General features: G+C 34.2%; 1 protein-coding gene across 3 annotated transcripts in view; it reads left to right on the forward strand.

The window, feature by feature from the left end:
- Window positions 1–25,071, forward strand: part of LOC124369774 (coronin-2B-like) — a 101,665-nt gene that overhangs the window by 23,506 nt on the left and 53,088 nt on the right. For 2 of the 3 annotated variants that reach the window (XM_046827861.1, XM_046827862.1), the window contains exons 2-5: window positions 1,445–1,510; window positions 12,058–12,255; window positions 15,392–15,658; window positions 22,850–23,014. In XM_046827861.1, coding sequence (XP_046683817.1) covers window positions 1,451–1,510; window positions 12,058–12,255; window positions 15,392–15,658; window positions 22,850–23,014 — 690 coding nt within the window. In that variant the 5' untranslated portion in view covers window positions 1,445–1,450. The remainder of the gene's footprint in view (window positions 1–1,444; window positions 1,511–12,057; window positions 12,256–15,391; window positions 15,659–22,849; window positions 23,015–25,071) is intronic. The other variant, XM_046827860.1, reaches the window with a different exon arrangement.

A 25,071-nucleotide genomic window follows, 5' to 3' on the forward strand; every position in this document is an offset into this window, starting at 1 on the left:
GACTTGGGAAAATATGCTGTGGCACTCTAAGGGTTAACAATCTGTTTTTTGAGGGACTGTAAACCTGATGTTTTGACTCCAAAATGTTAAAAAAATGTCTAGCGTTCATAATATGGTAGATAATTTTTTCACAAAAAATGTTGATCAAAAAAATATTTATTTTAGTGTTTAAGCTTAAAATATTGCACAATAAAATGTGATGTTGACCCTGAATGATGGTTCACACATAAGTTAGAATAGTATATACAAAAACCTTTTCAGAATTTGTATCCATATTCTGTAATTATTTAACTTCTACATCACATATTTTTATCATATAAGGAAACACGTTAAAAATTTTAATCAATCTTTATATTTCTGTACAGGAGAATTTTAGTCAGTCATTAAACATATGGTGATAATGTGTTTAAATAACTACTTGTTGGAAATTGTTAATACAGAGTATTGAGACATATTCTATTCCTCATCTTGAATAGTATGTTTTGTGTAAATGTGTTCTGTTCTGAAAAATATATAGGAAGCATTATAATGATATAGTTAGATGAAAGTCCATAATGATGATTATAGGAATGCTAAAGCCTAGAATGGTGTACAACAGTGGTATCTCTTGTAGCTATTGCAGTGGGAGGAAGTGATAAACTGGTGGGCTGGGCTGGGTGTTATCAGTTTGTTAGAACAAGTCCATTACCATTCTTTTCCTGATTGAGTCTAATGGTTAGTTACTCTATACATAGTCTGGGTGTTCAGGAAGAGAGAGCTAAATGATCCAAATTATGGCTTCAATATATATTTCTCTGGCATTGAAAATTAGGACAATTACTTCGCTCTAGTAACAGAGTTTTGTTGGGATTAACTACATAATAGCCTAGAACCAAGAGTTTTACTACAATGTATCCAATTTAAGGATCTGATATTGCACTAGAATTTTGGAAAGCAAAAATTCTGTTAACTTTTCATATGGTGTTGAGTTACAAATGATGGTACTTCCTCTTCATTCTGTATTAATTGGTTCCATCAGTAGCTGAATAGCTAGTTAGAGTTGAACTAGATAGGTTTAGTAATGTGGAAAAATCAAGAATTCTATTCCCATACTTATGTTACAAGTATGTTTACTATGAATTTAAATTATAAGTGATATATAAACATTTATGTTAAAACTAAATGTAACAAAGCCTGTTTTTAGACAGCTTTATTGTGTGTAAAAGTTAACAAAGGTGTCAATAAATGTAAAGTAAACTAAAAGATTCTTATGTTTTCTTTCTTATTTAACTGCCTTACTTTTTATTTTATCCTATTTTACAAATTATTAAGTTCTGTATGCTCTAAATGTCAATCACGATCTTGGAGAACGTTTTTTTTAGTTTATAATTTTATTTGCTTTTTATTTGATGCATGCGTATTGTAGTTAGTGGTTGCTATATCTTTTTGTTTTGTTTGTTTGCAGTTGTAAATGTTAATTAGTGCTGAGTTTGTCTTATCCTCATCCCCCCCCAACATGACCAATACACAGGTAAGATATGTTTAATTTTGTCTTATTAGCTATTAGTTAAATAGATATTTGTACACTAGAATTGGATGTGAATTTTGCTGTTGTAGTTAGTTTTATGTAGTATTGAAACTGGTGAAACAGTTTTGTTGTATCCATATGTGTTCAGGCCCAAACTGATCCTCTCAAGGGCAGAAATTCAATGAGGAAGAAATTTATGGAGAATTAACTGTATTTTAGATACTATTTTAGAGTACTTTGAGTGCTGATTTACCTGTCAACACACACACACACACACACACACACACACACACACACACGTGCACGGACACGCGCGGACGCACGCACGCGCGCGCACACACACACACACACACACACACACACACACCTTAAACTGATATGTGAACACAAGGATATATCACTTAAATAAGAAAAAGTATTAAGAAGTAAAGTAAATAAGAAAAGTATTTAAATAAGTGCTGATTAGAATATATAAAATTGATTTTAACACAATTGTGTCATAGTTTCTTCTCTTCGCCTCTGACATATGATCAGTAGAATTTTGAACTGTCATATGAACTATCAAAGACAGCCTTGAAGCCAGCTGTAATACATTTATGTCAAAATTCATCCTCTTGGTCACTGACATTAGATCAGTAGAATTTTCCAAAGAGTGAAGTATTGAAAACAGTCTTGAAGTCAACTGAAATATTGCATGTGATGAAGAAAACTAGTCACACATTCTTCAACTACGGTTATTTGTACTTTCATTTGGAACTTGCTAATATCTGTGAAAAATATCGTGGGAAATTGATATAAGATTGAAGTAAGCCGAAGTTCTTTCAATTTAATGAGAAATTCACGGGTTCCCAATGTATTGGTCAAAGAAATGGTTCGAATAAAATATACATTTTGATTTCTATAGGTTTTGTCAAATAACACACATAATTACCTATATAACATTCCTAATATTCATGAAGAGTGAAGAATTTCTCAAAGTATGGATTAACGTACAAAGGAAAGTCATTGTCATAATAGTTAATTTTACATCTATTATTATTAGTTTAGGAATTAACAATGCTGACTGTATTTTGCTAAGGTTATTGGTGAATGATGATGTAATCCTAATGAATTATAATGAATTATTTAACATAAATACCTAATAAAGTATATATGCCATTTCAATTATTGTACGTGTAGAGTGTTGTAAAATAGTGTGTGATTTATATGAAAATTTATTACTTGCATATTTCATGCCATACTTTCAGAGTGAACAAACCAATGTCCATGATGAAAGTTGGAGTGTTTGACTATCTGTTGAAAATATACAAATGAAAAATGAAAAAAAATAGTCTGAACTTTTCCACATATGTTGCAGGCAGTTGTATGTATAACCAAGACTCTTGTTTTATGTTTTCAACGTGTTGAGTTATTAATGGCTCATTAATGATCTTCATAAAAATTGGGATCAACACTGATAATAGTTTACAGAATGGCATGGCACTGGCTTACAAAACCTACTTGACCTTTGTGATAGTACCCAAACTACATGAAAAACTAGGTAGCGGTTGTAAATTGTGTAACACAACTGTTTAATATACTTTTATGTTATGTTTTATAACTGAGCACAGTCAATACCTGTACTTTGCAGACGGATTCCTAAATAAATAAAAAATTACGAAAGCAATTATATTATTATTCATTATTTTGTACAAAGATTGTAAAGCGTTTGCGTAAAATTATGGTGTAACTGTAAAACTGCTCATTATTTTCCCTGTACTGGTAGGACTGTTTTAGCTCATTTGTGTTTCTTTTATTTGCTATATGTAATATGTTTATGACTAAAATTATGCTTTATATAAATTTTACTGGTTTGGAATCGAGAGATTTATTATGATGTAGAATAAATGTAACTTCTGACTCACACACACCATTTATTGACTGAAACTAGTGCTTATATATAATTTTTGTTTCAAAATTCAATCTGGGAGATGTGTGCAATATGATCAAAAGAATTTTGATCATAAATTAAATTATTCAAGTGATGCTAAACTTATCTGCGAATAAGAACTTATAGAAAATATTTTGACATGTAAAATTCAAATGGATTGAAAATTTAGCAAATTTGTTAGGAATGCAGAGTTTTTATGCCCAATACAAAATTGTTATTTCCATATAAACCATAACCATAAATTCGTTCTATGGCTGCTAATACAAAAGTATGTTTTACTGAAAAAATAAAACATTTTAATAGTATTTAACAATACGAAGGAATATAAAGTATGTGAAATTAGATAGTATTCATATTTACATTGAAGAATGCATTTTCCTTGAAATATGAAACATGTATTAGTAGCTTAATTTAATTAATTGGGAACATGCAGATAACATATTTACTTTTCTTTTAATTGTACTTCATGATTGATGTGATATGAAATATAACCATTTCCATATCTTCAGCTAGATATTTGTCAAAAGTCTGTTGTAATAGTGTCGAGTCATATTAGTGTTAAGATGTTTTTCGTGTTTCTTCGTCAAACATTTTTAAATAATTCAAGGTTGAATAATGTAGGTAATAATGTAGAAAAGTTATATAAACTGTATTGTCATATCGGGACAGTGTTAAGTCGGATTAGTGCCAAAAAGTACAGTCCACACTGCTAACGATGGAATCAGGCACTAGTTACTACAATCCCTGACGCTTCATGTCACACAGTGGTTCAATATTATAATTAATCAGTATGTTACTCATGTAATGTATTTTTTATTACGTTACAATATATGTCAAATGTATTGGTTGTCTGTATTAAAAACACAATTTTTTGATTAGGAATTTTCAGGTTATGGCGTTAATCTCTAACTCAGTGTTTCCCTAACTTTTTTTTCTCGTGGCACACCACAATTAAACGGCCAATAGCCGCGGCATACCTATTACTTTATGCCATTGGTTAAGTACTTGATATAAACATACTTATGTAATAAATAATAGAATTTTCTTGGATGTCGAAGAAAAACATTACATTTAAAAGAAACTTAATTTATTTGGACTTATTGAGCAAAATACAGTAGTATAATACAACCAGTAGAAGTAGGAAAATATTAAACAAATAATTCTTGCTTTCCATTATTCACATTCTTGGTTAATGTGACACATGGGCTTGGTGTTTTTCTTTTATCACTAACTCCATTTTTCGAAGTGAACAACGAATAAGACCAATCTCATGTCGTGCTCTACTGTTTGTATCTGTGGCCTGTTCTTCGTTTTGATTTGGTTCATAGTCAAAAAAGCTGCCTCACAAATGTTGGACGTTGAAAACGGCAACAATGCTGTAGATGCCCTTTTAGTTATTGCAGGGTACTCGTTTATTAAAGGCAGCCAAAAAGCTGTTAGGTCAGAATTTACTTTCTTATTTGGTTTTGACTTTTCCTCTTCATCTTGAACCAGTTTTTTTATATTAAATTTTTAGGCCACGGTCATTTTTTATATCGCTTAATTCCTCTTCTTCTTTGTACTGAATACTACAATATCGTGAAGGAAACAGGATTTTTCTGGACATTTGCCATCATTCAGTGAAACAAAAAATCAGTAACACTACATTTCGAGATCTGTAATGTGATCTCTTCTTCAGGTAACTAACTAACCTAATACATAATTACAAATTAGGTTACTACACTATCGTCCAAGTCCATAAAAGGATTTCTTACGCAATCGAATGCAGGTGTGTCAAGAGAGGGAAAATATTTTGCTATGTTTTCACTTAATTGTTCCAAACCAAAATCATGTCAAGAACAGTTTTTTCAATGTTACAATTTTCTGTCAGTTCAAGCATGTTTAGGATTTGTCTGTTAAAATTCTTTTCTTCCAAATTAAGAGCTTCTCTTTGAACGATATTTTGTCAGTAAAGGTGAGTAAATTTTCACATTTTCCCTGCATACCTTTGTTAAGTACATACAACTTCTGGAATATGTCTGCAAAAAAAGCTAACTTTGTGCACCAAAAGTCGTCACTAAGTATATCTGCATATTCTGACCCTTCACACGTAAAAACCGTTAGTAACTCGTCTTTCAATTCATAAAATCTGTTCAGAACTCGTCCTCGAGACAGTCATCTTACCTCTGTGTGAAGAAGAAGCTGCGTGTGTTCAGAATCCGTAGCAGTACACATATTTTGTAACATCCTGCACTTCAGTGGTTTACTTTTAACATAATTTACCATTTTTACAACTTGGTCGAATACATTCATACTGCTAAAACATTATTTTCAGCTGTTTTTATTTGAGCCTAGTTACACAATTGCATAAATTCCTGTAAAGTGATCGAAAATATGTTTGACAAAATCACTTCTCAGAGTTATTTATTGAAAAGTTAATCTGTGTTTGACTGCCTATCCTTGAGGTTTTGTCATATTTAATTTCTACTTGTCTATACAAATACTATCTAAAAAATGAACTGACTTCTGACTTTTACAAATTAAGTTTTGCATAAATTTCATTTTTATAGAAGGAACATCGAGTTCAATGATGGTGCATGCCCAACCATGAAATTTGACTAAGCGTTATTGAAGCCTATCACTGACACAATTTCTTGTTTGTCTACCGAGGAGATGAAAAGTTTATTTTCTGTATTACTGTCTGTCTGTCCACAAGGCATATCAAGAATGGAATGAGCTACAGACTTATAATTGTAACTACAACCTCGGCGAAGCGTATTATGCGACACAAGGTGTGGTGTACTCCTATCTTGTTTGTATAGACAATAGACAAAATTCTTTATTACATATTCATAAGAACAGCAATAGTGTCATGAGTACAAGTAAATATTGTTATGTTACAGATGTGAATGTTCATGAATTTGTGCATCTCAGGTCATCTTGTCTTGCACTTATGAATTCTTCTATTGTGTAGACTGGTCTGTTCAAGAAGAAGTCATGTAGTCTTCTTTTTAGGGCTGTTCCTTTGAGCTGCTTTATTGATGTTGGTAGAAGGTTCCACAGTTTTAGGCCATTGTAAGATGGACTTTTTCCATACAGGGTTGTACGGTGTGTTGGCAGAACATAGTTTTTGGAATTTCTTGTATTGTATTTATGGAAGTCTTCATTGGTTTGCAGATTTAGCTTGTCAATATATAAAATAACATCTAGAATGTATAGTGCTGTAACTGTCAGTATCCCCAGGGTTATGAAGGCTTGTCTGCAGCTCTCTTGAGGTCCAAGCTCAGCAAGAATTTGTATGGCTTTTTTCTGTAAAATAAGGATTCTGTTGTTGGTAGTGGCTAATGATCTGCCCCATACAGCAATTCCATACCTAAAGTGGGATTCAATCAGAGCGTAGTAAGTTGTTTTTGCAGCTGTATATACATAAGACACAGTCTGATGATGGTTTCAATACGTGATTCTCAAAATAAAAATTACTGAAGGTTATACAAACATGGGAACTTGGATAATACTGAAATTATGAGTATAATGTTTGCTTTAAATTTATGTATTTTGTGAAAATGAATTGTTATATTTAAGTTTTTTTTTTTTCATTGTTATCACAAAAAGATTTTAGAATTTTCAGGTAATTCACAATGTTTGTTACGTGTTTATTCTGTTGTAAGTTTTTGAGATAACGGCGGTACAAACCTTTACCTTTTAATAATCCGAGGTGTGTCCAAAAAATAACCGACCTTGACGTCTGACATGACCTACTCAGCGGCAACGGCAATCTGGTCCCCTTCAAAGTACTCCCCTCCACAAGCCACTATCTTATTCCAACGCTCCTCCAACTTTTGGAAACACTCCTTAAATTCATTTTGCGGAATGGCTAACAGATCCTTCGTCGCATTTAGTTTTATTTGTTCAACATCGTCAAATCTTTTTCCTTTCAAAGGAATTTTTAATTTCAGAAATAGCCAGAAGCCACAAGGAGCTATGTCAGGTCTGTAGAGAGGCTGTTGTAGTTAGTTGATGTCGTGTTTGACCAAAAAACGCTGAATAAGATTTGAGGAATGAGCTGGCGCGTTGTTGTGGTGCAGGATCCAGTCACGGCTTGTCCACAGTTCAGGTCGTTTCCTTCGCACTGCATCTCGTAGCCGCCTTAGGACCTCAAGATAATACTCCTTATTAACTGTCTGGCCTCTTGGAGCATATTCGTGATGAACAACGCTGTCCTGGTAAAAAAAACTGTCATCATTGTCTTGACATTGCTTCGACTTTGTCTTGCTTTTTTTCGGCCGTTGCTCTTCGCGAGTTTTCCACTGTGAAGATTGAGCCTTTGTTTCAGGGTTGTACCCATAAACCCATGACTCATCACCAGTAATACCTTTTTTTAAATAGCCCTGGGTCCCGTTTTATCAAATCCAGATTGTCTTGTGCGATTTCAAGTTGACAGTTCTTTTGGTCTTCTATCAGCAGCCGAGGAACAAATTTTGCCGAAACACGGTTCATTTTTAAATTTTCGTGTAAAATGTTACAAACTGACGATTTTGGTATTCCTAAATCTTCTTCCAACTCTCGGACAGTCAATCGACGGTTTTCATTAATTGCTGCACGAACACGTTCAACATTTTCAGCGTTTCTGGCTCTTGAAAGCCTGCCAGATCGGTCATCACTCTCCACTGATATGCGGCCATTTTTAAACCGCCTAAACCAATCTTTTATTTGTGTATTGCACATAGACACGTCACCATAAACTTTCTGTATCGTAGTAATCGTCTGTGATGCTGAATGGCCAAGTTTTTGGCAAAATGTAATGCAAATGTAAACAAGCAGCATCAGACCACATTGCCCGTGCCGACAATAAATCCAAGGCTATGTGGGAAGTTATAAACACAACATGGTCCAAGAAAGGAAAGTCGGTGAACAAAATAAAGCTAGAAGTTAATGAAAAAATCATTGACAACTCTGTAGAAGTAGCAGACCATCTAAACTGTCACTTTTTACACATAGCTGAAAAAACGTTAGAAAAAATTATGGAATAATAAGAACTTTTTTACCACCTGTACAGCCAGCATTTTAACAGCTCATAAACCTTCGAGAAACAAATGAAAATGAAGTCAGAACAGTCATTAACAACCTCAAATCAAAAAACTCATCAGGTTTAGATGAGATTTCTTCAAAAATACTCAAATTTTGCTCTGAAGAACTTGCACTTCCCCTCGTTGACATATTCAATAAGTCTTTAGAAGTAGTAAATTTCCTTCAGCTCTAAAACTATCAAAAGTGTATCCAAAATATAAAAATGGAAGCTACTTAGATCCCAGTAATTATAGACCTATCTCTCTTGTATCCACTTTCTCAAAACTGTGCGAAAGAATTGTTCTCAGAAGGCTACTGGACCACTGCGAAAAGCATAATCTACTGACAAATTTAGTAAAGCGTTTGACTGTCTTAGCCATGATCTCATCATCCGGAAACTGGAAAACTTGGGAGTAGCAGGAACAGCTAAAAATTGGTTCCAAAGTTACCTTGGAGGACGAAAACAACTGGTTGAGCTAAGCCAAACAGAAAATGGAATATCCAATTATGTAAGATCTAGTCTCCTACCTGTAAACCGAGGTGTCCCCCAAGGATCAGTTCTTGGACCAGTACTCTTCATCCTTTTCATTAACGACTTGCCTCAATACATTGTAGATGCATGCTTAACCTTGATGTATGCTGACGACACAACCTTGGTGTTTAGTGAAACCTCAACTGAAAATATGGCAATCACATTCTACCTATCCTTCAACATGGCCTATCAGTACTGTCTTAGCAGTAAACACTACCAAAACTGCCCAAATAGCTTCTAGAAGGAGATCTGAATGTGTGCCATATATACCAGAGGTTGCAATGAATGACGAAGTCAAGTTTTTGGGCATAACTCTGGATAAAAACATCCTGGACTTCTCATGTAGACAAACTGTAGGAAGTTGAGTTCCAGCCTCTATGCAATTAAAAATATCAAAGCTTCTACTGATGAAACAACTACAAGAGCTGCTTATTTTGCTTTGTTTGGGGCTCACATAAGATATGGTTTAGTAGCATGGGGAGGAACATCAGCTGGTCAGATTCAAAGGGTTCTCAAAAAAACAAAAAACCGCAGTCAGAACACTTGCAGGACTGCAACCACCAAACAGCTGTAGAGAAGCCTTTAGAACCCATAAGATCCTCACTATCGTATCATTATACATTCATGAAACTGTGATGTACGCAGTAAGAGAGGGCGTACCGAAGTGGGATGAAGTTCATCAGTACAACTTCAGAGACACTACTTTGTATAACCTACCAGCCCACCGACTGTCACAGTTCGAAACGAAGCCTACATACATCGGGAGGAAGCTTCACAACCACCTGCCATCAGAGCTGAGAGCCAAAGGAGAAAATTAACTCAAACCAGCACCACACAAATGGCTTGCTGACCGCCCCTTCTACTCCATAGAAGAATTCTTTCAAAGAGCATTTGACATTTAAATTTTACAATGTAACCTTTTATATCATTACAAAACTTTATATTTTGTAAAAAAAACACTTGTATTGTTTACTATGACGCTAATACTGTTCTCAATGAGCATGTTAATAAAGAATTTTGTCTATTGTCATGTTGACAGTCTCTGTAAGAAGCTAAGCTCCCCCTCGGCTATACGTCATCCGAAGAATTAAGACAATAAGTGATGTTCAAACTGCTGATGTTCTAACTGGCCCGCATCTATCCTGTCAGTTGGTATTAAATTGTTTTGTTGAACTGTAATGTCTGCTATTTGGGTGAAGTAGGAGTTGAGGTTTTCAGCTACATCCACAGGGTTGTCTATAGTTATATTGTTAAAGTTAAGCTTAGAACATGTTTGACTACTCTTATTGCTAAGTCCCTCACTGTTTATAACATTCCATAGTACTTTTGCCTTTTGCCATGTTGTCAGAGTTTTGTATATATTGAAGGTTAACTTACTGATGCAGCAATTTTAGCTTTTGATCGTAAAGTTTCTTTCTATTCACCATTACTTCTTTGTCTCTAGGGTTTCCTATTGTTTCATAAATATTAAGAGCTCTTATGTATGAGGCTTTCATCTCTACACTCTGAGTCATAGTAATGTGATGGCTTAGTGCCAACTCTGGTTTTGCTTTTCCTCTTTAGACAGGCAATGTTTAGGGCAATGGATAGTATCTCATTGAAGTTGTTGTAGGCTGTTTCTGCGCCTTCAGCGTTGTTGACAATATCCCAGTTCTTATTGGATAGTAAAGATTTGAGATTTTCCAGATTTTGTTTGCCTAGTTTGCGCTTAAGACTGAAAGATATATATTTGTTATAACTAAAGTCAACACTGCAAAGCTGGGCTGTATGATCAGTGAGACCAGTTTGTAAGATGGTTACAACAACTTTTTCTTCTGAGATACTAGTACATATACATTCTATAGAGGTGTTTATATCAGCTGTGACATGAGTTGCAGGGAGTGCGAGTCTTCATATTTTGCATGGCCAGTTCATCATTAAACATTACACTGTCAGGATTGTTACTTCTAAGACTGTCAATATTTATGTCACCCATTAGTAAGAACAATTTTTTGTGTGCTTGGTTATGGTCTAGAATGTTAGATAAGACGTCCAGGCTATTTCTTATGTTTCCTCCCGGAGGTCGGTATACTCCTAAAACATAAATTTTCTTCCCACTTAGCGTGATGCGTATCAGTGCTGCCTCAAGGAGAAGTTCCTCACAGAAGTTATTTATTTCAATAGCCTCTGTGTTATTTGTAAGATTGTCTTTACAGTAAATGGTTGTACCTCCTAGTCTATGCTGTGTTCTGCTAAAATCAGATATGAGAGTATAACCATGTAATTTTAGAAAAAATTATAGAAGTCAACAAAAGCGAATAATATACTATAATAACATATAACTAGTCACAAATAACCATGATGACAGTCTGTAATGATGACAGATGAAGGAGTGGGAACTAATTGGCCAGGGCCAGGGACTTGTCACAACATGTGCTTGTGAGTCATCCACCCCCACCCACACTTGTATAGTAGAGTTGGGTAGTAGCAAGTACCACAGCGCTATGACTCAGCTGTATGCTGAAGTCTACAGTCAGTTCTATAAACAAAATCTATCTCAAGTCAGCTTAATTTCTTAGTCATCGGCCGGTCTTGTTAAAAGGAACTTATTGGTGAAAACAGAATTCACTTATCTCAATCCATTTAAAAATGGCGGCCATGTTTTTTAAAAATATTGAAATTCACAGAACATTCTGTATTTTTTATCCGTTTGAGTTTTGTATATTCTGACGCCGCTTTCTAGTTCACGAGAAAATCAGCTTCATTCTGATATGCTATATGACTAATTTTAAGAGTACTTAAGTGTTGACCCCCAACTCAAATTTGGAAAAATTCAAAATTCATGTACTAAGTCAAAAAATTTTTAAATAGCAACATGGATAATTGTATTTGAAACATATTTTTTTTCTGTCATTCACTCATAATTTCCCTAAAATGGTAAACTTACAATCTATTTTTCTGTGTAGGAAGTTTATATTTTATCAGAACTAATTGACTGAGTTGTGCATGTCCATAGAAAAGTTATTTATATTTTTTAATTGACAAAGTTGTGTTTTTTGGCAGTTGTGGTTCCGAGGGGTACGCAGTTCGAAGTTCCGTCATGTGTTCGGCTCGCCCGCCAAGAGAGAGCGATGTTACGATAATGTCAAGATTACCAAGAACGCACATGACTCGCACTTCTGTGCGGTAAACCCCAAGTTTGTCGCTATCGTCACCGAGGTCGCAGGAGGTGGTGCTTTTCTGGTCCTTCCCATCAACCAGGTGTGGCACTAGTTAAATTTGTGTATCGAGGTTAACTCTGAGTAGGTAAATGTAGAACATTGATTGGAACATCTGGGATTATTATTACTATTTCTTACGTTTCAGAGTGCCATGCTTTATTAAATTATCCTCTGAATTATTTTTTTATTTATAACTAAATTACAATGTTTAGTCTTATTAGGTTGTATAGACATTTTAAATCTAGAATAATCGAATGAATGTAAAATGTATTTAATGTAGCCTGTTTTCTTATATGCTAAAAATAGAATATGTTTTAGGAAGGTAAATAAATGGGTGCCCGATTTAGCCACAAAAAATAAAATCAGTTTAACATTGAGCCACCATATTGTTGGTTAAAATTTTTTTGTTGTGTGCAAGAGTTATAGAAGCAAAACTTAAGCAAGGGGAAGATCTGCTGCATGTGTTATTGAGAACTTTAAATCTAAAGATTGTACATTAATGTTATTTTTTTATAAAGAACCAAGTTTTACATAGATTTTTTGTACTTTATTAATTGCTATATTTATATTTTATCATTCTAGCAATAGATGAACCTTATGTTATTTTAAACTGTCTAGAACATGCCCTGCAGTATATCATCTCTCCCTGTTATAGTGTTAACATGTAAAGGTGTCTAAATTGTAATTTTGATGAAACTGGCCATAACACTCTTGAGACTACTTTTGAAATTATCTAGGATAGAAGAGTTGCTCTTTTGGGGATCTAGTAACCAGGCACACTTCTACCTACCCAATCCGTATATGAACATTTTCATCAAATTATTTAAAGTAGTTCAATAGAACCAAACTAAACTAAGAAGTGATGTTGTAGTCAGGTAGTAATTATATCTTGTTTATAACTATTCAGACGTTTTTAAATGTTCAACCAATGAAAGTTGTAAATGATTATAACATAATGAAATTTATCATGATGACAGTGTGTCATTGTGCTTTTATTGTCTTAATGAGGAATGTCTTAACTAAAGGATTTGTGAAGCCAGTCTCCTACTGTGGTCGTAGAAAATACTAATTTTATTCCATTAGTCTTAAATCAAGGTAGTCATGAGTGCTGACCGACCAACGACTTTCAGATTAAACTTCCTTAACCCTTTCAGGGCCAGGACCAAATATGAGATGTTGCACAATTTTTTCACATATCATATCCCCTTGTGACTAGTCAAAAGTGCCAGGCTAAAATTGGCGATTTTGCAGTCTCTTAGATTAAAATTTATAACTTTTCATAAAAATTAGAGAATTACCTAAAAGTTGCACCAAATTACTCGTATAGATATATACTATCAAAAAAATATATATATAGATGTAATTAATTAAGTAATTAAGTAATTTAAAATAAAAAAAATGTTTTAATAGATCACATAAAAAATTTTTTTTGTAAATAACTAAAAAAGGAAAAATAATTTTACTGTGGGAAGCTATTTGATTATATTGTACATTTAGAAAGGAACAACCATACAAAATTTTGTGTTATTTCTCTCATAAATAAATTTTTTATGACACATTTTGTATAAATACGCATAATTGTACTTCGCAACAAGTGATAAAGCAACTGACTCTTACACTTTAAGAAACTTAAAATAAATATTCACATTATGGAATGTACCGGTAAACAGATGATTGTAGGATCCATAAACAGTTTCAATACAGTTAAAAACACTATTTACCAAGAAATATTTACACAATTTTATTTGAAATTTATTTACACTTTTTCTATTTACAAATATGCTACTTACAATTTCACTCCCGTGAGATCGCAAATTGTCAGTCATTGTAACTACTACACACAATAGCTAAGCACGTAACTACTAACACTACTAATATTTATAACCACAAAATAAAATAATGAAGAAAAATCCAGCATACAATAGTACGATTACACTAAAGCATAAAGAATTAACAACAATAGATCGAGTCAGCTGATAATGTCACGTGACAATTACGAAATAAAAATGCATAGACCTCCAAAATAAAAATGATATTCATATTAATTATCTACAAATATACCAGGGAATAAAAAAACATAAAACTTTAATCATTTGACGTCGTATTTATTTAAGAAAACAACGAATATCAAGGCGACTATATATTGCCGCCTGGCGCTTTTCGTGTATGTCACCGACGGCAATATATTGCCGCCTGGGACTTTTCAGACGCGATCTATGGTCCGCCTGGCCCGAAAAGGGTTAAGGTATCCAAGAAATATGTGCTATTAAAGTGTATCCTAATTGTTGTGTATACTTTTTATAATTTAGTCTTTTTCAATTATTGTGGCTGTTATCTGTAGACACATCTAAATTATAGGCCGGTTTACATTAATCTAGCAAGGTTGGCCAAATCGATTAGGCACAGTTTTAGGAAAATGCAAGTACAGTAAGTGACACAAGTGGAGGAACTTGGGCAGTGGGAGCAAGATTGGCGAGGGGAGTCTAGGAACAAGTTATAGCAAAAGTTATTAACCAATTCCCGGTAATTTTCTGCTGTTTGTGCAACTTCGATTTTTCTATCTTGTATTGTGAATGCTTATTCTTGTAATAACTACAAAATCTTTATTGTTTAAAATTGGTATTTGGTATTTGTATTGGTTTTCCAGGTATTGGATTCTTAATTTTTATAAACTCGTAAAACAAGATTGAAATTTTAAGACCACTTCTTATATAATAAAAAAATATTAAATATTAATCAATGAAATTAATATTAAAAAATATAACTAATAATGGTTGATGTTTTTGCGTTAAGCCAACTGACTTCACTTGTTATCATATTTACATTTATATATGAGCCTTTTTTATTGTTGGTAAAGTATTCTTATAGTTCTTTTTTATTTCCATTGTAATTTATAATATCAATAGACGTTGAGATTCTAATCCAATTTTCACATGATAAGAACAAAAACGATTTAGAAAATACATAACATGTACATAGGCATGGCACAGCGTCACCTGTTTGCTTAACCTTTTACTCCTACTTAAACTAAACACTATGGCATAAAAAACCTTCCCCTCTTTAATAAAGCCATTTTTCATTTCATAAAAAAGTTCAAGTCATTAAAATTTAATTCATCTCTTAATTGAGAAGTATCTTTTTGTTTTTTAGAATTAATGAAATTTGTTTGATGTCAGACTGGAAGGTTGGACTTCAATACCTCTCGAGTGACTGGACATAAAGGTCCTGTGCTGGACATCAAGTGGAACCCATTCAACGATAACATCATAGCATCGTGCAGTGACGACTGCACAGTCAAGCTGTGGTACATCCCTGATGGAGGCCTGGCCAGTCACCTGACGGAGTGGCTCATAGATCTCCATGGCCATAAGAGGAGGGTGGGCTATATAGAGTGGCATCCCACAGCAGAGAATGTGCTTATCAGCGCTGGCTTTGACCATTTAGTGAGTTGCCATCAAAACATTTAATACAATTAATTTTGTGTCAAGTAGTGTTTTAACTTCTTTCTAAAAGATGCATTAGTTGAAGAGGTTCTCTAATTATGCGACAAGGTGTTGCTGTGTGATGGGTAAAGATGATTATCTGTTTCTGGTCATATATAAGTAAGTACACATACAAAAAAACAAGTAGGGAAGCACTGCAGGTTGTTGAAGTTGAACCTAAAGAGATAAAATACAAACAATTGAAGTAAGTCAAAATACTTTTATTGGTGAACACTTCTCGTTAACTGTTGTGACTAACTAGTCCAGATATTACGCTAACAGCTTTATTTGCAGTTAAAAACTCCTCCATCTGAGTCAACATATTTTGGCATCATTTATGTTATTTATTAGTGATTACCTTTAATTTAGTCCTTCAGTGTGGGAATCTGATTAGATTTGATACCGCTTAAATTTTAACAAAGTAGTTTCAAAATTGTTTTAAATTTGTGTGACGGTTAGTTCAGTATGTTTGTTTACACTTCTTAAAATCAATTAAATTTATTTGGCTTCAATAAATTTTCGGTGCAGTTTATTTATGAATGGCTTATGTAACATTTATTTAGTTTATAATTCGAAAGTCCTTATATAAACAAATTTAACTAAGCTTGTAATAATTCACTGAAAAAATCCTAGTATAACTTTTAACATGTGATACCCACACATCCACTTTTCTAATGTTTACCAATTTTAAAATGGAATGTACATTAGAGATATAATTGTATGGAATACAATTATCTAAAGTTACGGGTTATCCAAGGTACTTTATAAGAATTCATTACTTTTTCGTGATCCAGTTGTTACTGTTATAAATCCATTTTAAAACAAAAAGTTTCTCAAATAAATATTTGTATGGATTATTTTTTTAATACATTACTACAAGATGACAGACAATAATGCTGTCCAACTATAAAATGTCTTTTATAAGTGTCATGGCAGTGAAAAGTCATAAGTAACTGCTGCTAGCAGCCCGACTGTGTTGTGTTTGGTATTTGTTGATAGTGGTATTTGCATGCAAGTGTCGTGGTCATGACTGACAATTTAACGTACTTGTTACACATGCAACCCCTCCCTCCCATTCCTTGATTACTTTCTTACATTACATTTAAATGTTGATTTTATTAACTTTTGAAGTGCTGATAGCGTACCACGCGATGTCAGTTACCTGTCCAGTAGTGCTAACATCACGTTGCTCATGGTTAGGTCTACATCTACTGCGAACAACATAATATCCAAAATTTTAAAATATTTTTTAATGTATTTTTAATAGTAATAAACTTGAAAAACTGCACTATCATTTATCTACATGCCGTCTTTATTTTTTCCCAAATGCTGTTGCTAGACCACAGATGATTCTAGCTGTACATATCGTCAGCTGGAATTGTTCAGATAACAAAAGTAGTTTTTATTTTCCTTAAGTGTTTTATTTAAGATTTTTAGCTTTTTTAATCATAATACAGGTCAGAAATGTAATGTATATTAGTGCCGAAACGTAATTTTTGTGTATTAGTATACAAATTATTGAATTTAAAATCTTCTGTTTTATCACAAATATGTTAAATACCAACAAGGACTCTTTTTGGATGCTATGAAACTCATCTGATGAATAGTTTGACTTGGCCAGATTTTTAGGGCTTTTCAATGTACTCAAATAACACATTCTTTGTTCTTGTGCTCTTTTCTTAAATGTAAATGTGCAAGTATGGGAGTGCCGATGGCTGAGCGGTCTTAGACGTTGGACTTTGAGTCTGAGTTAGAGATAGAGCAGGTTCGAATCCTGTCTGTGATCTTTGCACTTTTTATCAGTACCATCGATCTTGTACTGTATCGACTCTCCCCCTTATTCTGTTTGATAAGATCCTCGCACAGGCCAGTGCCCATGAGGACGGGCAGAATAAGGCATAAAAGGGGACCGGCTTATTAAATTTAAATATATTTTTTTTAATTTTGCATATTTTTCATTGTTATTTGAATGAGTTTAGTAAAGTAATTTGCTGAATGTTGTAAACGTAAACAAAACTTTTTTTAAACAATAAATAATGTTACAACATACTACGGTAAGTAATTGTAATTATTATTTTCAAATTTTTTACTTTTGCTGAAAGAAAAGATATATACAGTGCAACCTCATTAAGTCGGATCGCAGCCGATGTGACATAACAAAAATCCGGATTAGTTGGAGAATGTTGAAAACAAAAAAACATGTACAAATAATTCAATATTTTTCTAAAACACATTTAAAATTCACATCACGATAAAGTATAATACAGTTTAATTCTTCTGAACGAATTTTGTTAATTTGAGTGTCTGTGCTGTGCGGTCATGCATTATTTTCAATATGAGAAGCTCTGCTGGTGTAGTCTTTTTGTTGCTCAAAATAAAGTATTAACTCTTCCAAATGAGATGCTGTTTCTGCATCCATTATAACTGCGATATTTTTTGTGTTTTTTCGTCATAATCCTCCCTGATGTCGGCATCTTTATCGTAACAAGTCACAATACATGGAATTTGGTCAACAGTAAGAGTACCGTAGCCTCCGTTGTTGTCAGTTTCCAACCAACTTTCAATATCATTAATGTCAAATCTGAGCATCTATCGATGTTTTATACATCCTTAATAACCCCTGAGTCTGCACTTCGTTGCCAGTTTCTCTCCCCACTGCTTCAGTCTGATTCTCTAGCAAGTCACACACATTAGGCAATACCTTCTTCCATGACTTTGAGCGTGGTTCTACCAACTTTTTCCCATGACTTGTGGACCATGTACAAAACTGTTTCGACATTAAATGATTTTAGAATGTCTACCTCACCCTGTTCTTCCCCTTCAATTAGCTGGCCTAACATGTGTTGCCTGTAGACACGCTTGATGGTTTTTTTTTTTTTGTTCTCTTAGGACAAGAAGCTTATAAATTGCACTTAGTCCTGTAAGAACCTTTGCGCTGCTTCCGGAGTGATAGGATATTCAGGATGGGTAAGGTTAGGGAGTAGGGGCCCGCCTCCTATAGAGATCCATGAGGAAGAATTAGGGTACTACATCTCAAAGTCATCCCGGAAGAAGGGGAGGCCAGCTCTGAACCAGCCTCTCCAGTCAAAGTGGGCAGGGGGTGGCACACCCTTGTTGAGGTTAACAAGAACCTCTGAGGTAAGGGAACAAACCCCACCAACTCCAACAGTCATCTTCCACAGTAGACTAGACCTATCGAATTGCCCATGAACCCCAGAATCTCAACATTTGCGGTTAGTGATGTGCCGCTACTGGACATCCATGAGGTTGCCCAGATTGAAGTGGCACATCGGTTTTTGCTGTGCCCAGTGGTGGGTTCAACTGGTAGGTATAAACCAGCCAGAAGTGATCCCTGCTGGGTCACGCTTGATGGTTTCTAAAATGCCTTGGTCCATTGGCTGAATCAGCGCAGCTACATTAGGCGGTAAATATTTAACTGTGATGTCCCCGTTGGCAAGTGATTTAGCAACCAGGTGTGTAGGGGTTTTTTTTATTTACCTATTAAAAGTAGTGAACATTTATTGTTGTCTGATTCATTGCTACTGCCGTTATGATAAGGCGATCCTTGGTTTTTTAAGCCTTTTGCTGACTCATAAATTTTCATGGCCAGTGTTTTTGCTTGGTAACATATGATAAAATAAACCAGTCTCATTGGCATTATAAATTTGATCTACTGATGAATTCTCTTTCTTTACAAAATCTTCAAACACTCTTGAGTTTATCGGCTGCTTCAACATTGCCAGACAAGCTTTGCCAGTTACAGTAAGTTGGTGAATACCATGGCGTTTTTTCCACCTATTGAGCCACCCTTGACTGACAGTAAAATTTGGATCACCACCTCGCAGATGCTTATTCAAATTAAGAAGTCTTTTGCTGTACAATGGGACTGATAGTGGTAAACTCTGTTCCCTTTCTGCACAAAACCAAACGAACAATGCATCATCCAGCGATTCATTTTTAGCTTTCCTTACTTTGCATTGATTAGCCAAACTGTCTTTAGACATAATTTTAAAACAAAACTCTTCTATGGTTTTCCTATTTTTATTCCAGTCTGAGACCATAGAAGTTCCAACTCCATAATCAACTGCAATTCATTTTAATGACTCACCTTTATCAATTAAATCTTGGAACCGTTTTTCCATTGTAACAATATTTTTGCGTTTTCTGCCATTGTTTAAAAACATAGAAATTTACTAGACAACATATACAATAGAGAAAAGAAAAGCTACTGGTGTTATAAATGAACTCACACACAAACTGAACTGACAACAATATTTCAGTTAAAAGAATCGGGACACATACACCATAGCAAGTGACAGCCTGAACTGATCAGGTAGGTTTCCCCCCCTCCCTCCACGTTGTTATAAATGTGGCTGACTCATCGAGTTCTACAAATAGTCTGCTGATAAACAAACATCCTACTAGACTCATCGAGTTCTACAAATAGTCTACTGATAAACAAACATCCTTCTAGACTCATTGAGTTCTACAAATAGTCTACTGATAAACAAACATCCTTCTAGACTCATCGAGTTCTACAAATAGTCTACTGATAAACAAACATCCTTCTAGACTCATCGAGTTCTACAAATAGTCTACTGATAAACAAACATCCTTCTAGACTCATCGAGTTCTGCAAATAGTCTACTGATAAACAAACGTCCTTCTAGACTCATTGAGTTCTACAAATAGTCTACTGATAAACAAACATCCTTCTAGACTCATCGAGTTCTACAAATAGTCTACTGATAAACAAATATCTATCCCATGCTGTGTAGTCTAGGCCGACGACAAAAAGCTAATTTTCTTGAACTCATCCAGTTACTCTGAGATCTTACATTAACTTTCAACATATGCTTGCAAAACTCCTAAAATACTTATAGCACTACAAGTGAATAGAGTCAGCACTTGGAGGGTTAAACATTGTTTTATAAAAACATTGTAGAATAAAAATTTACTATTTAAACTTGTTCTGTTTGGATATGGTATGGTAATTAATAAAATACTGTTACGATTTAACAAATAAATATGTTATTTGGTAAGGTTTTCTCTATAATAAAGAAAAATTTTATGTTGTGTATACTATCGTGCTATTTGCTAAATCCCAGGTAGATTCACTTCTCGTTGGTTTATACGTGCCAGTAAAACCCATACTGGGTACAGCATATTCGAAGTATGACTTAAATCTTAGGAACTCCATGACTGTCCTGAAGCACTGCACACCACTAACTGCAAATGTCTAGATATTGAAGTAAAAAAAGGCCGGTCGATGGGTTTAATTTACTGTGAACAATGACTCTTGGAGTGGGTGGGGCTCCCTTAATATTGAAAGTTTTTCAGGCCTGAAAATAAGGGAGCCCTTATTTTGAGATTTTGAGATGCTGTTGGTTAATTTTAAGATATCAATACCAACTGGAAGCAGGTTTATAATGGAGGCTTTCATTATTAGAAATTTTGATCCGATAATCTCTGTACCTTTAAATTATTATGCTACATGGTTTAAATTTTATCAAAGTTCATAATGTTTATTGTGTAAATATATGTGTGAAATTTATCACTGTATGTTTGTTTTTAAGCCAAATTTTTTTGTTAAAATCATACAAAATTTATAACAAATTAAAAATCATTAATAAAAAATGTATAATTGAATTATATTTATGAATCTATCTTTAACATTTCGAGGGTTATACAGAGTGTCCTATTCCACCCGTTCACTATTTATATGAGGAGAATGGTATGAGATAGAACTACCAAATAAATTTTAAACTCACCGAATAAGCTATTGGCTATCTGATAAAAATTAGTTTTAACTATTTCAATTTACAGAGTATTCCTGAAATAGGGTCTTAGCTTTGAATCTTGTCAAGCTAAGGTAATTTTTTTGCTAAGGAATAAATCACATGTATCAGCGTATCACAGTGCCATAGTCCTTGAAATAAATTATAGTGGAAATTAATGCACAAAATGATTTTCTTGTTATGATATGGAAAACATCTCAACGTGCATGAATGTGCTAACATACACACACACTCACACAAACATAAGTTTTGTAAATGGTTTTTTAGTTATAAAGTACGATTTATTTACTATTACGGTAATTTATGGACAATGCATTAAAATACTTATTAATTTTAAAAGTGTCCTCCATGGTTCTGTAACAAAGATTAATTCTGGTTGCAAATGCTCCCAAGCACGAATAACTTCTTCTTTAGAGATGGAAACTATAGCATTTCTGATTCTTACCACCTAGGAAGCCTCATCCCTTTGATGTGCATGTTTACAGAAACTGGTTTACAATGGCTCTCTACAGCGAGACTGAAATAGTTTCAAGAATGTAATTGTCTAAGCAATGTTTCAACACAATGCAAACCAGAAAACTTCGATGTTAATCATGACACTGACTTCATAAGCCTATGAATGAATATTAACAATGCCTTTCTTTTCTGTTCTTTAAGTGTAGGCAGTTGATAGCCTAGACATTAGGGCCTCCCACCCTTGCCTGGTTTTACTGGAAAAGCTAGTACTAATGTGTCCTCTCCTTCTTCCAAGGTGATATGACTTAAATATAATCCTTCCTCATGGATCTCGACAGGAGGCGGCCTCCACCTCCAACCTTATTCATTTTGAATATCCTGTCACTCCTGAAGCAGCGCTAAGGTCTTTTTAGGACTAGACGCATTGAGAGAAATACCTTTGTGCTTAAAATGTTATAGTTAATCAAACTTTTAACTTTACAAATTTTGGGAAGGACATAGACCCTGAAATCTTAGACAGTAATCCTTAATTTATCCTTAATCTTATCTTATCCTTAATCGTTTATCCTTAATCTTGCCTTGTAAGGTATTGTTTAAAAAGTATTTTTTGTAGAATTATAAATTAAACCGAACTTACTGACAACAGCAAACCTAGTTTTGGTTCAAATTGAAAATATCTCAAGTTTGGATATGTTTGGCCGCCATTTTGAAACAAGTAAAGATAAAAACATTAAAAAATGTTTCAAATGTTCGGCTTCAATCAAATTGTACTAGGTGTACGTTTATCCTTAAGCTTAGACAGTCTGTAGTAAAAATTTGAATGACCATAATGTTTATTAATAGAACTAGTGAATGTAGTATCAAACCTGCCAACCAAAAGTGATCATTTATATTTTAGCTGATAGTATGGGACGTGGGGAAAGGAGAAGCACTGAACGTGATTGACTGCCACCCCGATGTAATTTACTCCATGAGTTTCAACAGAGATGGCAGCCGCTTGGCCACAACTTGCAAGGACAAGAAGCTGAGAATCATTGACCCCCGCACAGGTTTTGTCATCAGTGTGAGTAGACCTTATTTGTAGATAGTAAGTAGACTGACCTTACTTTTTGTGTAACTGTGTGAACATTTGTCGTAAGATTTAAGAAGATGGAGCACTTGAAATTTACAGTTCTCGAAAACTTTGTTTTCATTCTTGTATACGAGGGGGTACCCAAAAAAAACCAGAATTGTATTGCTGGCAGCCGGCAGCGTGTAGTACACATTCCTGCCGCTAGGCGTGTGACGCGCAACCCATTGCGAGCTCAGTGACCCCAGTTCCGTTGTCCTAGTGCATTCTGTTCGTTCGTAGTGACTGTTTTCGCTAACCCTGTTTTGTTCTTGTTTCGTTTTTTGTCATGGCAAGTTTAAGTGAACAACGTGCAGCTGTGAAATTTTGTTTTTTACTTGGTAAAAATGCTGCAGAAACTATTTTAATGTTGAATACAGCTTACAAAGATGATGCTATGGGGAAAACTCAGATCTACGAGTGGTTCGCTCGATTTAAAAATGGCGACATGTCGATTGAAGACAAACCTCGTTCTGGACGTCCATTAACCTCTCGAACGGACGAAAATGTTGAGAAAATTCGTGAACTTGTGCTCACCGACCGTCGACAGACAATTGAGGAACTATCAGAGAGTAGTGGGTTAACTAGGAGCTCGGTTCAGCGAAAAGTTCGCCAGAAAAGACCCGATTTGTGGCAGATTGGAGACTGGTTCTTCCACCACGACAACGCACCGGCACACACAGCCATCTCAGTTAGGCAGTTTTTAGCCAAAAACGGCATGGTTCCGCTGCCCCACGCACCTTACTCGCCTGACCTCGCTATGTGCGACTTTTTTTTATTTCCACACATGAAAAGAGGCTTGAAAGGTCAACGATTTGACAGCGTTGAAGAGGTTAAGAAAAAAACGAAGCTCGAGCTTGCAGCCATTTCTAAAGATGACTACAAAAAATGTTTTGATCAATGGAAATACCGTTGGGACAAGTGTATTAGTTGTAATGGAGATTATTTTGAAGGAGATAAGGTCGTATTGTAAACAATTTGATAATATATAATTTTTATAAAATAATTCCGGTTTTTTTGGGTACCCCCTCGTAAATGTTTGGTGCAATATTTTACTTGTAAGGTTTTAAGTTTCTCTGTATTATTTGGTAAATATTTTGGTTACATTTATTTAGTACTACTATAGAGTAAAAAAACAACTAACTATTTTTTTGTTTTGAGTACTGGTATATCCTTTTGACCGGTTTGATACTAAAAACACCAATAATATTTTACTCAATAATATTTTATTGGTCCTGTGTTTCCATCTATATAGACTGACAGGAATAAGTTACCAGCTCAGTTAGGTAAACTGAAAAAAATTCCCACTTTATTTTTCTCATTAGTTTAATTGTGTTCAGTAGTTGATGACATGCTGTCTTAAAGGAATTAAACAAAAGATTACTACCATTTTGAGGTTATAAACATTTTGTTAGTTTTCAACAGATAATATGAATCTCTGTCAGTTTTACAAAAATTTAGTTTTTGAACCAGAAGACATAATATTTCAATGGAAAGAAATTAAGAGTCGTGATTATAACCACATCTGTATCAGGATAGATCATATATTGTCCACATCAGTGGTTTCTTCTAATTTATTGCTGGTTTGACTATGTGGAACATAGGTAAGATAGTATAAAAGTATTTTAATGTTTGTTCTAATGGCATTGTAACATCTTTTTTACTCTAGGGAAGAAAGGAAAATTGTATTAAATAAATTAAGGCAACAACATTTTTATTTATTTATTTATTTTATCGCTGAAATTGATCATGATGGGCGGAAAACACGTATATGTGCGTTAAATATGAAGTAATTCACCTTGCTTCACCAATTAATACTTAAAACCTACTAAAAGGAGTGAACTGTGTTTTTACTAGTGTATATAATATACTTGTTTTTCATATCTACATTATGAGAAAATCACTCCAAATGCATCAATAATTCTTTTACTTTACATAGATAGCCAAATACACCTGGCAGTAGACAATTGCAGCACAGTTGGACACTCACTCACTCTGGCACTTTAATACGG

The sequence above is a fragment of the Homalodisca vitripennis genome, chromosome X (genome assembly GCF_021130785.1).
Source record: "Homalodisca vitripennis isolate AUS2020 chromosome X, UT_GWSS_2.1, whole genome shotgun sequence".
Taxonomy (NCBI): domain Eukaryota; kingdom Metazoa; phylum Arthropoda; class Insecta; order Hemiptera; family Cicadellidae; genus Homalodisca; species Homalodisca vitripennis.